Here is an 18116-nt window from a genome sequence, read left to right as displayed (position 1 = left end):
CTTCTTATGCAATGTACTGGGGAGCCAAAGCCTCCATAAACTTTCCTCTTCGTCCCCAATACCTTGACGAAATCTTACCCTTTTATATAAATGTTTTCCCATCACACATAGATCTGGCAAATTCTCAAGATTCCTTGAAACATGTTCCTTCATCTCGACGTATTCCTGAGAATCAAAATCAGACGAAGTCAAATCTATCTCTGGGAAGCAATCCACTTCCACAGCATCGACGTCGAACCGAGACAAAGTGTCGGGAACAACATTCAAGGCACCTTTTCGATGTTCCATTTCAAAATCAAATCCCTGTAAGGCAAGACTCCACCTTGCAAGTCTACCGCTAAGATCTTTTTGTGCCATTAGCCACTTCAAGCTGTGATGGTCTGTAATAACTCGAAAAGGCAAACCGTCTATGTATGGCCTAAAACGTCTGATACAAATAACGGCTGCCAAACACTCTAATTCCGTTACTGTATAATTACGCTGTGAGCGGTTAAGCTTCTTCGACACAAAAGATATGGGCCTTTCCCTATTATTGTCGTCTATTTGATAAAGCACACCGCCAACTCCAATACGTGAAGCATCACATTGTATAATAAATACTCTGGAGAAATCCGGTTGAGCCAATACGGGGGCGGTGGCTAGAGCTAATTTAAGTCTCTCAAAACTTTCAATTGCCTCTGGCGATAAGGAAAACTTTGTCCCGGTTCTACGAAGGCACTCAGTCAAAGGGCCGGACATATCGGCGAAATTACTTATAAATGACCGATACCAATTTGCCATTCCAATAAAACGTCGTACTTGGCGGGCAGATTTCGGCAAGGGAAAGTCTGTTATGGCCGCGACTTTGTCGGGGTCTACCTTCAGACAACCGCTACCAATGCGATATCCCAGATATCTAATTTCCTTCTGGCAAAACTTGCTTTTAGAAACGTTAATGGTAAGGCCAGCGTCTCGCAAACACTGTGCTACTTGTCTCAATAATTCCACATGTTCCTCAAATGTAGACGTGCATACCAAAAGGTCGTCTAAATAGATAAAAACACGTTCCCTTAACCGGGAAGGAATGGCTTTATCCATTAGACGGCTCATGGACTGAGGCCCATTGCAAAGCCCAAAAGGCATTACCCGAAACTGGTAGAGGGGTCTACCAGGGACGGCAAAGGCAGTCTTCTCCTTAGATGAGTCTGTGAGTCGAATCTGGAAAAAAGCATCCTTTAAATCAATTCCGGTTATATAATGCGTATCGCTCAGTCTGCTGAGCAGGCCATTTATATGAGGAAGGGGGTACGAGTCTTTCTTGGTAATCAAATTCAATTTCCTTGAGTCAAGACATAATCGAACCTTTCCTGGTTTCCTCACATTCACTATTGGAAAACACCAAGGTGAATTTGATTCCTCAATTACTCCCATCTCAAGCAAACGGTCCAGCTCTCGATATACCTCCAACTGCCTTGGTGGCGACAATGGGTAGTGCTTACATTTGATAGGTACAGCATCACCCGTATCAATGTGATGTTGTAGTAGCTTAGTACAACCTAAGCCCAATTTCTCAAACGACGGAAATTCCTTGATAACGTTTTCAAGTTCAAAATTTTGCTCGCCACTTAAATCATGGTAGCATATCTCTGAATGTTCATCAGGTGGGTCGATTTCCAAAGATTCTATAGGAGGTATTATTTTAGGAGCCAAAGCGAACTTGCGCCAGAAGTCGACTCCTAAATAAATCGTTTGAGTCAATGATGGTGCTATATAAAATGTAATATCTCTACTTATCCCTTTATATGATACTGACAACTGACAATGGCCGAGAATCGAATTTCTGGAACCATCAGCAGTGGATATAAATGATCCGAACGGCCTAATCCGAATATTATGGCGCTCAATAAAATGCATACTATCCCTGCCTAACACGGACACACTAGCACCGGAATCAAGTAGTCCGTAAAATTCCTCATTCATAATGGTCACCTTGGCAAATGGTCTCTCATCGGAATCACTACACAAAACTGAAGATTCGATTAGTCGTCGAAATTCTCTTCTCTTCTTGTATCTAATACGGCAATTCAAAATTCTCTTGGGAATATTAAGTGTTCTCGACAAAGAACACCCTGAGATCATTGATCTCGAATCATCTCCCTGTGGGAGAGTCATCATAGGATCATCTAAGAACTCGGGGATTGTGGGGTGGAACGAGAGTCCCCGGTGGCCATATCGCTCCGTTTCCGGTTTCCCACATGATTATTCTTACAACTTATGGTTACTACGCCCCGTTCACCACATTTGTAGCAAAAAATGTGCCTGCTTTCCTCTGGACAGTAAATATAAGAATGACCCATAGACAAACAGTTCCAACATTTAATTTTCGAATAATCGGGTTTCGTCCTTCGTGAAACCTGAAAGGCTTCCAGCTGAGGATCCTCCTCCGAATCAATGTCCTCACTCTTCCCATCCAATATTTCGTTAACCTGACGGGTTACTTTCGCTGGAACAATCGGAACCTTACTTTCCATAAGTATCTTCTCCGCACTTCTAGCGTGCTCCCTCAAACTGTGAAGACTTTGAACATTGGTATTAAAAAGCATAAACCTAAGATTAGAATGTACGTTCCTTTTCAGAATCTCAATCAATTGAAAATCATCAATCGGTTCCTTCATCCTTGAATTCAACGAGACTATGGATGAATGGAAGTCATCATAAGACTCCCTGGACTGTTGCTTCCGCATGTGGATTCTGATCAATATGTCATGGTCGGTCTCCAAGTTGCCAAATTCTTGTAAAAGCGAGGATTTCAAAAGCGAATATGTGGGGTTCTCTACACGCCTAACGAACTCCCAATACCATTTCTCCGCCTTGCCATGAACAAAAATTTGAAAATTTGCCATTAATTGTTCCACAGTACACTCAGTCCTCCTGCGCAAAGTATCGATCTTAAACAGAAAGTCTGAGACATCCCCAGTGCCATCAAAGGTAACTTTCCATTTCTCAAAGTCGACTCTTTTTGGATTCAGTTGAGGCACTCTAACCAAATCAGAACGTTGAATTTGTTCCCTTGTACCGTCATTGGCAACGTTGCCCGTTTGGGCCGAACCGAGAGGCGTCGATGAAGTTTGGTTAAGACTCAGAGTCGAAATTGTTGCTCTTAAGGCATTCAATTCAGTCCTAAATTCCTGTTGGACTGACATAATCGTTTGTCTAACAACATTTACCAGATCATCGTTGGTGGCCGAGTGAGTGGGCCCACCCGAATTCTGGTCCTCCCTATTGGTTGCCATAATTACAGAACCCTGATCGTCAGGAAATCCGTAAAAGGTAGATTCCTGTCCCAAAGAACTCCTGCCTTCCAAAGTTTCACTTGTTAAACCTGTACCTATTGTACTATTACCGGTTATGTTAAAGGGGGTAAAGGAAATATCATGAATATCAAGAGCTTCACTTGACAGCGAAGTACTTGGGGTTCTAGGAGTTTCAGACCTAGGGAGTTCTTCCAACGATCTACTAGGTGTTGTACCCACGGCTTTGCCTCTACCTCTAGAAGTATTAAGTCTTATGGCGATATCTTTCGATGTACTACGCGTGATCATAATAAGAAATCAATTTTTTTTCAACAATATGGCTCGTCAATAGTCGCGATAAGATAAGAGATACAGTTGAAATTAAAAAAAAAAGAAGTTAAGTGTTTAAATACAATTATAATTTGTCCGAAAATCCAGTTACACCAGGCAAGTAAGACAAATACGAGTATAGATACACAGTGACCTTATCCTGAACATGTCCGATTTTCCTTCTCATAAGAATGTTAAAATCGACCTTGTTAGACTTTACCCGAAAACTTTCATATATTTCATATAAATTTTGAAACTAAGCCTATTTTCGGAGTGTACGTTATAATTATTGGTCCCATTTCCGATATTTATAAAAGTCCCTGAGATTCTTCCAAAAACTTGCATGCAATACACTTGTATTGTATAATCAACAAACTAATGCAGACTGGCAAACTTTAGATGAATCCTTTCGAAATAGCGATCTAAAAGAATTAGTGCAATAAAAACATTTTGAGAATTGTCATTTTCTAAAATTTTGACTCCTAGAATCCTAAGACCATTCTCTCGAATAAGTTGTACAGTATAATGGGATTCCATTTTCCATGTTTATTCAACGGCCTACGAGCAGCATAGTGTTCAAATGCTACAAGTCTCGCTCTGACAAACATACAAATAATTACTGCTAATAGCTATAATTATTATTGGAACACAATTATCTTAAAAAAAGATAATTTCTTTTGTATATAAACTATTTTAATTCTATTTGCGTTGGGCGCCATCTATGTTACGCGCGGTCAATCGAATGTTAAATTCTTCCCAATTAGTAAGTTTCATTGGAAATGGTGCAGGACATGAAAAGGTATTCCGGCTAGCTATGCATATGTGGTGTGGTTCTCTGACCCAAATTCCTTACGCGTAACAATAGTATAACATGTCAAAATAAATCACCACTCAGATAAGGAATGTACAAATAGAAAGAAAATGTTTAGATATAACTTTATTCAGTATAGGTTGACTAGGTGTTTTGTCAACTCAAGGGCACTTTTCCCTCCCATCTAAATTAGGTTAATTCTCCTATGGTAATCTTATGCACCTCAATATTCTAAATTACCCCATTTTTACTCAGTGTCTTACCGTGTACTCATTTGCCTTACTTGCCTAGGAACCTTTATTTCGAAACAAAGTTAGAAATTCATTTTAGTTTATGTAATTTATTAACAATGGAATTCAAAAGTACTCTTAACCTTACTATTAATGGAGACATATTGATAATCGGACAAAATTCATGAAATAGTCTGAATAAGTTTCAAAAGTTATAAATAACTGGTAATTAATGGCTTCAAAAAAAATGTAAACCTTATTCCCCAAAAATAATTCTTCCTGGCATTAATGTGAATCTACCGAATGAATAATGAATGTACCAAAGTAATATGTATATAACCCTGGGATATTGTGTGTATACCCTGCCTAAATGTAGAGCTCTATTTTCAGGATGGGTTAGTTAAATTTTGAAAATGGCATGAGAAATAAATAGGGTAGAATTATTTTTGGTGCTATTTTTTTTCCTTTACATCTAACTTTAGCAATATATATTCTAATTTAATCTAGCCGCTTATATATAATATATATATAGATATACGTATAAATGAACATTTGATAAGTATTCGTATTTTAAAGTATATGATTTAATTGAAAGGTATTGGACTTAGCTGGTTTTGTTTAATCCATAGAAGACTATCCACGTGTTGACCAAAAGACTTCAAATTCCACTCGCACTGGCTTCCTTCGATTGAGCTAGGCGTTGAATACAACAACGTTCAAAATGTTGTAAGGGTAAATTCTTGACCGTTCATCATAATACTAAAATGTCCTCATCCTCACATTCACGGTAGGAATTCAGTACAAAAAACTTGAGGACAGGACTGTACCAAGGACTTCCAATTTATGCTGTCCGGAGGTTAATCTTGGCTGGAGGGGGTGGAAATCACTGTATGTCCCACTCCAAAACTCTATGTCGCGTTCTTCTTTTCTTAAACGCACATTCTCAGCAAAAATTCGGATTTGCAAAAAAAATAATGAGCAATATCCTGGAGCCGAATGAAGTTATAGCACTCCAGAATTCGATTAAACGTCTAATCACTTCAATTCTTTTCTTTTCCACGTGGAAGAATACTTCTTCTCTTTTTAATTCCACTTTGTACTTGTTGGATTTATGAGTGCAACTTTCTACTGCTGCTGTGCAAAACGGAATGAACGACCGCCAAAAAAAAATGTGACTAGTCAACGTACACTTGTCTATCTCCTCTCATCTCATCTCTTGCTCACTACTTGTTCTAATACACATACAGTTATTATTCCCACCTCTCTATTCGTGTATAAGCTTCCAGACGCTCAGAGTAGACTTTCGTTGACTTATCACCAATCACTGGGCGTAACAGAGAAGAGTTTCTCTATCATCAAACGTATCGCGCGTTGCGTTAAGTGCACGTAAAAATAGAAATAAAAATCCCCCCAACACATTTTGATGTATGTCATGAGTTCCAACAGTGGTTTTGGACGAAGGTATTCTGGATTCCATGTTTTCCACTATGGGCCATTTGCAAGATTCTACCATGGAAGCCAGAAACGGACGTCGTTCAAAATTCTGCTTATGGCACATCAAAGTGGAAGGCATTACCTACAGTTTGATATATGCCGTGATTTCCAAAAGTGTTTTTGGACGAAGATAACCTGGATTCCAAGTTTTCCGCTATGAGCCATTTGCTAGATTCTACCATGGAAGTCAGAAATGGACTTCGTTCAAAATTCTGCTTATTGGTCATCAAAGTGGAAGTCATTACCTACATATTGATGTATGCCATAAGTTCCAACAGTGTTTTTGGACGAAGATATCCTGGATTCCAAGTTTTCCACTATGGGCCATGTGCTAGATTCTACCATGGAAGCCAGAAACGGACTTCGTTCAAAATTCTGTTTATGAAAAATCAAAGTAGAAGTCATTACCTACATATTGATGTCTGCCGTGAGTTCCAACAGTGTTTTTGGACGAAGATATTCTGGATTCCAAGTTTTCCACTATGGGCCTTTTGCTAGATTCTACCATGGAAGCCAGAAACGGACTTCGTTCAAAATTACGCGTATGGCACATCAAAGTGGAAGTCATTACCTACATTTTGATATATGCCATGTGTTCCAACAGTGTTTTTGGACGAAGTTATATAAGATTCCAAGTTAACCACGATGGGCCATTTGCTAGATTCTACCATGGGAGCCAGGAACGGACTTCAATCAAAATTCTGCTGATGGCACATCAAAGTGGAATTCATTACCTACATTTGGATATATGCCATGTATTCTAACAGTGATTTTGGACGAAGATATTCTGGATTACAAATTTTCCACTATGGGCCATTTGCTAGATTCTACCATGGATGCCAGAAACGGACTTCGTTCAAAATTCTGCTTATGGCACATCAAAGTGGAAGTCATTCCCTACATTTTGATATATTTAGTATGTTCCAACACTTTTTTTGGACGAAGTTATCCAAGATTCCAAGTTTTCCACTATGGGCCATTTGCTAGATTTTACCATGGAAGCCAGGAACGGACTTCGTTCAAAATTCTGCTTATGGCACACCAAAGTTGAAGTCATTGCCTACATTTTGATGTATGCCATGTGTTCCAATAGTGGTTTTGGACGAAGGTATTCTGGATTCCAAATTTTCCACTATGGGTCATTTACTAAATTCTACCATGGAAGCCAGGAACGGACTTCGATCAAAATTCTGCTTATAGCACATCAAAGTGGAAGTCATTACCTACATATTGATGTATGCCATGTGTTCCAACAGGGTTTTTGGACGAAGTTATATAAGATTCCAAGTTTTCCACTATGGGCCATTTGCTAGATTCTACCATGGACGCCAGGAACGGACTTCAATCAAAATTCTGCTTGTGGCACATCAAAGTGGAATTCATTACCTACATTTTGATATATGCCATGTGTTCTAGCAATGATTTTGGACGAAGATATCCTGGATACCAAATTTTCCACTATGGGCCATTTGCTAGATTCTACCATGGAAGCCAGAAACGGACTTCGTTCAAAATTCTGCTTATGGCACATCAAATTGGAAGTCATTCCCCACATTTTGATGTATGTCATGAGTTCCAACAGTGGTTTTGGACGAAGGTATTCTGGATTCCATGTTTTCCACTATGGGCCATTTGCAAGATTCTACCATGGAAGCCAGAAACGGACGTCGTTCAAAATTCTGCTTATGGCACATCAAAGTGGAAGGCATTACCTACAGTTTGATATACGTCGTGTGTTCCAACACTTTTTTTGGACGAAGTTATCCAAGATTCCAAGTTTTCCACTATAGCCATTTGCTAGATTTTACCATGGAAGCCAGAAACGGACTTCGTTCAAAATTCTGCTTATGGCACATCAAAGTTGAAGTCATTGCCTACATTTTGATGTATGCCATGTGTTCCAATAGTGGTTTTGGACGAAGGTATTCTGGATTCCAAATTTTCCACTATGGGCCATTTACTAAATTCTACCATGGAAGCCAGGAACGGACTTCGATCAAAATTCTGCTTATAGCACATCAAAGTGGAAGTCATTACCTACATATTGATGTATGCCATGAGTTCTAACAGTGTTTTTGGACGGAGTTATCGTGGATTCAAAGTTTTCCACTGTGGGTCATTTGCTGGATTCTACCATGGAAGCCAGGAACGGACTTCGTTCAAAATTCTGCTTATGGCACATCAAAGTGGAAGTCATTATCTACATTTTGATATATGCCATGTGTTCCAACAGTGTTTTTGGACGAAGTTATCCAAGATTCCAAGTTTTCCACTATGGGCCATTTGCTAGATTTTACCATGGAAGCCAGAAACGGACTTCGTTCAAAATTCTGCTTATGAAACATCAAAGTGGAAGTCATTACCTACATTTTGATGTATGTCACGTGTTCCAACAGTGGTTTTGAACGACGATATCCCTGATTCCAAGTTTTCCACTGGGGGGGCAGAACTTAGATTCTACCATGGAAACCAGGAACGGATTTCGTTTAAAATTCCGCTAATGGGACATCAAAGTGAAGGTCATTACCTACATTTTGATGTATATCATGAGTTCCAACAGTGTTTTTGGACGAAGATATCCCTGATTCCAAGTTTTCCACTGGGGGCAGAACATAGATTCTACCATGGAAGCCAGGAACGACAAAATAAATTGATTTTCAACTCGAACATAGTACTCACCTTTAACAGCAAAAATGTTACTACATACATATTTTAATAAAAAAATCACCTTTAACGTTACTAATGAATATGTGATAGATTTTTATGGAATCAATAAAAATGTTTGTGCTAATTCATAGGTCGTTTGGAAGATTTTCCATGTTATTTACTACCACTACGACCGCCATAACTTTAAATTTATGTGCTTCTTCAGCAGAGCTTTCTTTGGTTTTAGCAAAAGGTTCTGCCATGGTCGGGAGCCAGATGGTGTATCCTGACCAGCTTCTTCAGGTATAGGAATTAATTCCGATGCTATGCCCCAATCGGATCGAGTTCTATAACTAAATATAGCACTGTTACTGTATTCTTCGATGTTTCGGAACTGGAAATTGATGACATGGGTTATATCTTCTATGACCAGGTCACATGAGGCGATATCAGTTGCTATAAGATTGTTTACTTCACCAGAGATAATATCTGCAATAGCGAAATAGTTCCAACAGTGTTTTTGAACGAAGATATCCCTGATTCCAAGTTTTCCACTGGGGGGCAGAACATAGATACTACCATGGAAGTCAGAAACGGACTTCGTTCAAAATTCTGCTAACGGCACATCAAAGTGGAAGTCATTACCTACATTTTGATATATGCCGTGATTTCCAAAAGTGTTTTTGGACGAAGATAACCTGGATTCCAAGTTTTCCGCTATGAGCCATTTGCTAGATTCTACCATGGAAGTCAGAAATGGACTTCGTTCAAAATTCTGCTTATTGGTCATCAAAGTGGAAGTCATTACCTACATATTGATGTATGCCATAAGTTCCAACAGTGTTTTTGGACGAAGATATCCTGGATTCCAAGTTTTCCACTATGGGCCATGTGCTAGATTCTACCATGGAAGCCAGAAACGGACTTCGTTCAAAATTCTGTTTATGAAAAATCAAAGTGGAAGTCATTACCTACATATTGATGTCTGCCGTGAGTTCCAACAGTGTTTTTGGACGAAGATATCCTGGATTCCAAGTTTTCCACTATGGGCCTTTTGCTAGATTCTACCATGGAAGCCAGAAACGGACTTCGTTCAAAATTACGCGTATGGCACATCAAAGTGGAAGTCATTACCTACATTTTGATATATGCCATGTGTTCCAACAGTGTTTTTGGACGAAGTTATATAAGATTCCAAGTTAACCACGATGGGCCATTTGCTAGATTCTACCATGGGAGCCAGGAACGGACTTCAATCAAAATTCTGCTGATGGCACATCAAAGTGGAATTCATTACCTACATTTGGATATATGCCATGTATTCTAACAGTGATTTTGGACGAAGATATTCTGGATTACAAATTTTCCACTATGGGCCATTTGCTAGATTCTACCATGGAAGCCAGAAACGGACTTCGTTCAAAATTCTGCTTATGGCACATCAAAGTGGAAGTCATTCCCTACATTTTGATATATTTAGTATGTTCCAACACTTTTTTTGGACGAAGTTATCCAAGATTCCAAGTTTTCCACTATGGGCCATTTGCTAGATTTTACCATGGAAGCCAGGAACGGACTTCGTTCAAAATTCTGCTTATGGCACACCAAAGTTGAAGTCATTGCCTACATTTTGATGTATGCCATGTGTTCCAATAGTGGTTTTGGACGAAGGTATTCTGGATTCCAAATTTTCCACTATGGGCCATTTACTAAATTCTACCATGGACGCCAGGAACGGACTTCGATCAAAATTCTGCTTATAGCACATCAAAGTGGAAGTCATTACCTACATATTGATGTATACCATGTGTTCCAACAGGGTTTTTGGACGAAGTTATATAAGATTCCAAGTTTTCCACTATGGGCCATTTGCTAGATTCTACCATGGACGCCAGGAACGGACTTCAATCAAAATTCTGCTTGTGGCACATCAAAGTGGAATTCATTACCTACATTTTGATATATGCCATGTGTTCTAGCAATGATTTTGGACGAAGATATCCTGGATACCAAATTTTCCACTATGGGCCATTTGCTAGATTCTACCATGGAAGCCAGAAACGGACTTCGTTCAAAATTCTGCTTATGGCACATCAAATTGGAAGTCATTCCCCACATTTTGATGTATGTCATGAGTTCCAACAGTGGTTTTGGACGAAGGTATTCTGGATTCCATGTTTTCCACTATGGGCCATTTGCAAGATTCTACCATGGAAGCCAGAAACGGACGTCGTTCAAAATTCTGCTTATGGCACATCAAAGTGGAAGGCATTACCTACAGTTTGATATACGTCGTGCGTTCCAACACTTTTTTTGGACGAAGTTATCCAAGATTCCAAGTTTTCCACTATAGCCATTTGCTAGATTTTACCATGGAAGCCAGAAACGGACTTCGTTCAAAATTCTGCTTATGGCACATCAAAGTTGAAGTCATTGCCTACATTTTGATGTATGCCATGTGTTCCAATAGTGGTTTTGGACGAAGGTATTCTGGATTCCAAATTTTCCACTATGGGCCATTTACTAAATTCTACCATGGAAGCCAGGAACGGACTTCGATCAAAATTCTGCTTATAGCACATCAAAGTGGAAGTCATTACCTACATATTGATGTATGCCATGAGTTCTAACAGTGTTTTTGGACGGAGTTATCGTGGATTCAAAGTTTTCCACTGTGGGTCATTTGCTGGATTCTACCATGGAAGCCAGGAACGGACTTCGTTCAAAATTCTGCTTATGGCACATCAAAGTGGAAGTCATTATCTACATTTTGATATATGCCATGTGTTCCAACAGTGTTTTTGGACGAAGTTATCCAAGATTCCAAGTTTTCCACTATGGGCCATTTGCTACATTTTACCATGGAAGCCAGGATCGAACTTCGTTCAAAATTCTGCTTATGTCACATCAAAGTGGAAGTCATTGCCTACATTTTGATATATGCCATGTTTTCCAACAGTGTTTTTGGACGAAGTTATCCAAGATTCCAAGTTTTCCACTATGGGCCATTTGCTAGATTTTACCATGGAAGCCAGAAACGGACTTCGTTCAAAATTCTGCTTATGAAACATCAAAGTGGAAGTCATTACCTACATTTTGATGTATGTCACGTGTTCCAACAGTGGTTTTGAACGACGATATCCCTGATTCCAAGTTTTCCACTGCGGGGGCAGAACTTAGATTCTACCATGGAAACCAGGAACGGATTTCGTTTAAAATTCCGCTAATGGGACATCAAAGTGAAGGTCATTACCTACATTTTGATGTATATCATGAGTTCCAACAGTGTTTTTGGACGAAGATATCCCTGATTCCAAGTTTTCCACTGGGGGGCAGAACATAGATTCTACCATGGAAGCCAGGAACGACAAAATAAATTGATTTTCAACTCGAACATAGTACTCACCTTTAACAGCAAAAATGTTACTACATACATATTTTAATAAAAAAAATCACCTTTAACGTTACTAATGAATATGTGATAGATTTTTATGGAATCAATAAAAATGTTTGTGCTAATTCATAGGTCGTTTGGAAGATTTTCCATGTTATTTACTACCACTACGACCGCCATAACTTTAAATTTATGTGCTTCTTCAGCAGAGCTTTCTTTGGTTTTAGCAAAAGGTTCTGCCATGGTCGGGAGCCAGATGGTGTATCCTGACCAGCTTCTTCAGGTATAGGAATTAATTCCGATGCTATGCCCCAATCGGATCGAGTTCTATAACTAAATATAGCACTGTTACTGTATTCTTCGATATTTCGGAACTGGAAATTGATGACATGGGTTATATCTTCTATGACCAGGTCACATGAGGCGATATCAGTTGCTATAAGATTGTTTACTTCACCAGAGATAATATCTGCAATAGCGAAATAGAATTTTTCATTCTCTTCAACAATTTCGATTGTTTGCTCGACCAAATCCAATGATACATCACGCACCGGTATGGGATTGTTCAAATAACCGTCGGTAAAATGTCGGACTCCTAGCACTTGTGATTACGGGTTGTTTATCGGGCCGTATATCCAATGATATCTTCCGAATCTGAGGTTCAAACCCCATATCCAAAATACGATGAGCTTCATCTAAAAATATATAAGTAATAGTGGCTGTGTCAATAACATTCGCTCGTACAATTTAAACGATCAGGAGTGCAGATAATAATTTCCATACTACCTCCAACACATCCAATTCGTTCACGGCGATTGCCTTCTCCATAAATCATATTCCTGAATGAATTCTGTTGTTCCCTTCTTTCTCAATTTGCATGCCAATTCACGTTTTGGCGCCAAAACGCTATGACTGTGGAATATTTTGATGTACAACATAGCAAACAATAAAAACTCTAATATGTTTACCATTTCTGTTTGTGCTGTACCGTGAGATCTTCATTTTTAATAAAATAATAAATAAAATTATTTTATTATTCTAAATTTTGCACGACACAAACCAATCCATCGGAGTTGCCAAAACTTTCGAATTTCATTGTTACCACGTTTTCTTCATTAATGCATTTTTATTGAAAATAATTGAACCTTCACATTGAGCAAAATTCTCAATGTGATTTAAGGTGTCAAATATGGAAACCGGGATATCTTCGTCCAAAAACACTCTTGGAGCACATGGCGTACATCAAAATGTAGGTAATGACTTTCACTGTGATGTCCCATAACCAGAATTTTGAACGAAGCTCCTTCCTAGCTTCCATGATAAAATCTATCTACTAACCCATAGTGGAAAAAATGTAATCCGTGATATCTTCGTCCAAAAACACTGTTGAAACTCATGACATATAACAAAATGTGGGTAATGACCTCCACTTTGATGTGCCATTAGCGGAATTTTGAACGAAGTCCGTTCCTGGCTTCCATGGTAGAATCCATGTTCTGCCCCCCGTGGAAAACTTGGAATCAGGGATATCTTCGTCCAAAAACACTGTTGGAACTCATGACATACATCAAAATGTAGGTAATGACCTCCACTTTGATGTGACATAAGCAGAATTTTGAACGAAGTTCGATCCTGGATTCCATGGTAGAATCTAGCAAATGGCCCATAGTGAAAAACTTGGAATCTTGGATAACTTCGTCCAAAAACACTGTTGGAACACATGGCATATATCAAAATGTAGATAATGACTTCCACTTTGATGTGCCATAAGCAGAATTTTGAACGAAGTCCGTTCCTGGCTTCCATGGTAGAATCTAGCAAATGACCCACAGTGCAAAACTTTGAATCCACGATAACTCCGTCCAAAAACACTGTTGGAACTCATGTCATACATCAATATGTAGGTAATGACTTCCACTTTGATGTGCCATAAGCAGAATTTTGATCGAAGTCCGTTCCTGGCTTCCATGGTAGAATTTAGTAAATGGCCCATAGTGGAAAATTTGGAATCCAGAATACCTTCGTCCAAAACCACTATTGGAACACATGGCATACATCAAAATGTAGGCAATGACTTCAACTTTGATGTGCCATAAGCAGAATTTTGAACGAAGTCCGTTTCTGGCTTCCATGGTAAAATCTAGCAAATGGCTATAGTGGAAAACTTGGAATCTTGGATAACTTCGTCCAAAAAAAGTGTTGGAACACACGACGTATATCAAACTGTAGGTAATGCCTTCCACTTTGATGTGCCATAAGCAGAATTTTGAACGACGTCCGTTTCTGGCTTCCATGGTAGAATCTTGCAAATGGCCCATAGTGGAAAACATGGAATCCAGAATACCTTCGTCCAAAACCACTGTTGGAACTCATGACATACATCAAAATGTGGGGAATGACTTCCAATTTGATGTGCCATAAGCAGAATTTTGAACGAAGTCCGTTTCTGGCTTCCATGGTAGAATCTAGCAAATGGCCCATAGTGGAAAATTTGGTATCCAGGATATCTTCGTCCAAAATCATTGCTAGAACACATGGCATATATCAAAATGTAGGTAATGAATTCCACTTTGATGTGCCACAAGCAGAATTTTGATTGAAGTCCGTTCCTGGCGTCCATGGTAGAATCTAGCAAATGGCCCATAGTGGAAAACTTGGAATCTTATATAACTTCGTCCAAAAACCCTGTTGGAACACATGGCATATATCAAAATGTAGGTAATGACTTCCACTTTGATGTGCCATAAGCGGAATTTTGAACGAAGGCCGTTCTGGCTTCCATGGTAGAATCTAGCAAAAGGCCCATAGTGGAAAACTTGGAATCCAGGATATCTTCGTCCAAAAACACTGTTGAACTCACGGCATACATCAGTATGTAGGTAATGACTTCCACTTTGATGTATATATGATGATATATATATATATATATATATATATATATATATATATATATATATATATATATATATATATATATATATATATATATATATATATACATATATATATATATATATATATATATATATATACACATATATATATATATATATATATATATATATATATATATATATATATATATATATATATATATATATATATATATATATATATATATATATATATATATATATATATATATATATATATATATATATATATATATATATATATATATATATATATATATATATATATATATATATATATATATATATATATATATATATATATATATATATATATATATATATATATATATATATATATATATATATATATATATATGTGTATATATATGTGCAATTAATAATCTACATTTTTAATGAAAACAAAAATATGTGTAATGAGCTCATTAAGTGCAACTACCTTACACACATATACCATGGAATCTGTTATACACCAGTCCGCCATTTTGTTATGTGTTATAACACTTTTAGCAGAGTTACCAAGATAACTTACGAAATACGTGCTTTAAATATGTACCCTTTGCACGATCGACATGTCATCACAATAATTATTGAAAAGGAAAAACATGATATTAATTGTAAAAATGTAATAAATGATCTTTGTACATACGAAAGAATTTAAGTTATTAATCCCATTTTAAGTTATGTTTTCCTTTTCGTGTTTAATGTTTATTTTTGGCTTTAACGTTTGAAATACTGTCCTGACCACCAGTGCGTCCAACAGTTTCTGGAAAATTTGGTTCTACACTCGGCGTTTCCCAGATACATGTGGTATACCAAATTGTAGGTACTGATGCCCTCTATAAATATCCGTTGTCACTTTTGCGTACGATGTCCATTCCTGGACTCCACATGGGAAATAGTATCCTGACCACGAGTACCAAATTGTAGGTAAAAGTGTTCTATACCATATTCTGTGTATAAATCGTTGTTTTTATGCACGGAAATAAATAAATTTCATTAAATATTCTGTCTGTCCGTCTTATATAAATTCAGTTTTGGTCGTCTCTATGTCACCCTGTTATTTTTTTGGATAAACCTGTTATCGAAAGTTAGCGATATCGTTATCTTCACGCAGGTCTCATACGTGAAGATACCGACGTTGGTAACTTTTTAAATTACAACAACCACCGAAATAACAGGGTGACACAGAGTTGCAAAAACCATATAAAATGCAAATAGTTCGGTATTTATCAACTGTGGTGGCCACAAAAATTATGGAAAAACAAAATATGACCACAAATGTAGTGAATATAATGAACAAAGTTATGTTTAACAAAATTATTAATGTTTAGATGTGAAGGTATTACTACAACAAATTTTTTTATACTGTGATTTAAACCAGTATTAGAACCCTTTCCTCGTAGAACAAGAGGACAACCTCAAGCACCAACTTCGATCCTGGGGCCAAAGTAATAGTTTCGTTCAAAATTCCGCTAATGGGACATCAAAGTGGAGGTCATTACCTACATTTTGATGTATGTCATGTGTTCCAACAGTGTTTTTGAACGAAGATATCCCTGATTCCAAGTTTTCCACTGGGGGGCAGAACATAGATACTACCATGGAAGTCAGAAACGGACTTCGTTCAAAATTCTGCTAACGGCACATCAAAGTGGAAGTCATTACCTACATTTTGATATATGCCGTGATTTCCAAAAGTGTTTTTGGACGAAGAAAACCTGGATTCCAAGTTTTCCGCTATGAGCCATTTGCTAGATTCTACCATGGAAGTCAGAAATGGACTTCGTTCAAAATTCTGCTTATTGGTCATCAAAGTGGAAGTCATTACCTACATATTGATGTATGCCATAAGTTCCAACAGTGTTTTTGGACGAAGATATCCTGGATTCCAAGTTTTCCACTATGGGCCATGTGCTAGATTCTACCATGGAAGCCAGAAACGGACTTCGTTCAAAATTCTGTTTATGAAAAATCAAAGTGGAAGTCATTACCTACATATTGATGGCTGCCGTGAGTTCCAACAGTGTTTTTGGACGAAGATATCCTGGATTCCAAGTTTTCCACTATGGGCCTTTTGCTAGATTCTACCATGGAAGCCAGAAACGGACTTCGTTCAAAATTACGCGTATGGCACATCAAAGTGGAAGTCATTACCTACATTTTGATATATGCCATGTGTTCCAACAGTGTTTTTGGACGAAGTTATATAAGATTCCAAGTTAACCACGATGGGCCATTTGCTAGATTTGGGAGCCAGGAACGGACTTCAATCAAAATTCTGCTGATGGCACATCAAAGTGGAATTCATTACCTACATTTGGATATATGCCATGTACTCTAACAGTGATTTTGGACGAAGATATTCTGGATTACAAATTTTCCACTATGGGCCATTTGCTAGATTCTACCATGGAAGCCAGAAACGGACTTCGTTCAAAATTCTGCTTATGGCACATCAAAGTGGAAGTCATTCCCTACATTTTGATATATTTAGTATGTTCCAACACTTTTTTTGGACGAAGTTATCCAAGATTCCAAGTTTTCCACTATGGGCCATTTGCTAGATTTTGCCATGGAAGCCAGGAACGGACTTCGTTCAAAATTCTGCTTATGGCACACCAAAGTTGAAGTCATTGCCTACATTTTGATGTATGCCATGTGTTCCAATAGTGGTTTTGGACGAAGGTATTCTGGATTCCAAATTTTCCACTATGGGCCATTTACTAAATTCTACCATGGAAGCCAGGAACGGACTTCGATCAAAATTCTGCTTATAGCACATCAAAGTGGAAGTCATTACCTACATATTGATGTATGCCATGTGTTCCAACAGGGTTTTTGGACGAAGTTATATAAGATTCCAAGTTTTCCACTATGGGCCATTTGCTAGATTCTACCATGGACGCCAGGAACGGACTACAATCAAAATTCTGCTTGTGGCACATCAAAGTGGAATTCATTACCTACATTTTGATATATGCCATGTGTTCTAGCAATGATTTT

At 38.0% G+C, this 18116-nt stretch overlaps 1 protein-coding gene across 1 annotated transcript; it reads right to left on the bottom strand.

The window, feature by feature from the left end:
• Positions 1-12240: 12240 nt before the first annotated feature.
• Positions 12241-13300, bottom strand: LOC142242804 (putative ATP-dependent RNA helicase DDX43). The gene is made up of 4 exons (XM_075314334.1): positions 13146-13300; positions 12964-13089; positions 12729-12872; positions 12241-12646 (listed from the first exon to the last, which is right to left on the bottom strand). Exons 2-4 carry the CDS (start codon positions 13010-13012, stop codon positions 12345-12347), a joined length of 495 nt encoding a protein of 164 aa, XP_075170449.1. The 5' UTR covers positions 13013-13089; positions 13146-13300; the 3' UTR covers positions 12241-12344.
• Between the last annotated feature and the right edge of the window lie 4816 nt (positions 13301-18116).

This window comes from Haematobia irritans, unplaced genomic scaffold (assembly GCF_050003625.1).
Source record: "Haematobia irritans isolate KBUSLIRL unplaced genomic scaffold, ASM5000362v1 scaffold_62, whole genome shotgun sequence".
NCBI lineage: Eukaryota > Metazoa > Arthropoda > Insecta > Diptera > Muscidae > Haematobia > Haematobia irritans.
This window is presented reverse-complemented; position numbering and strand designations above follow the sequence as displayed.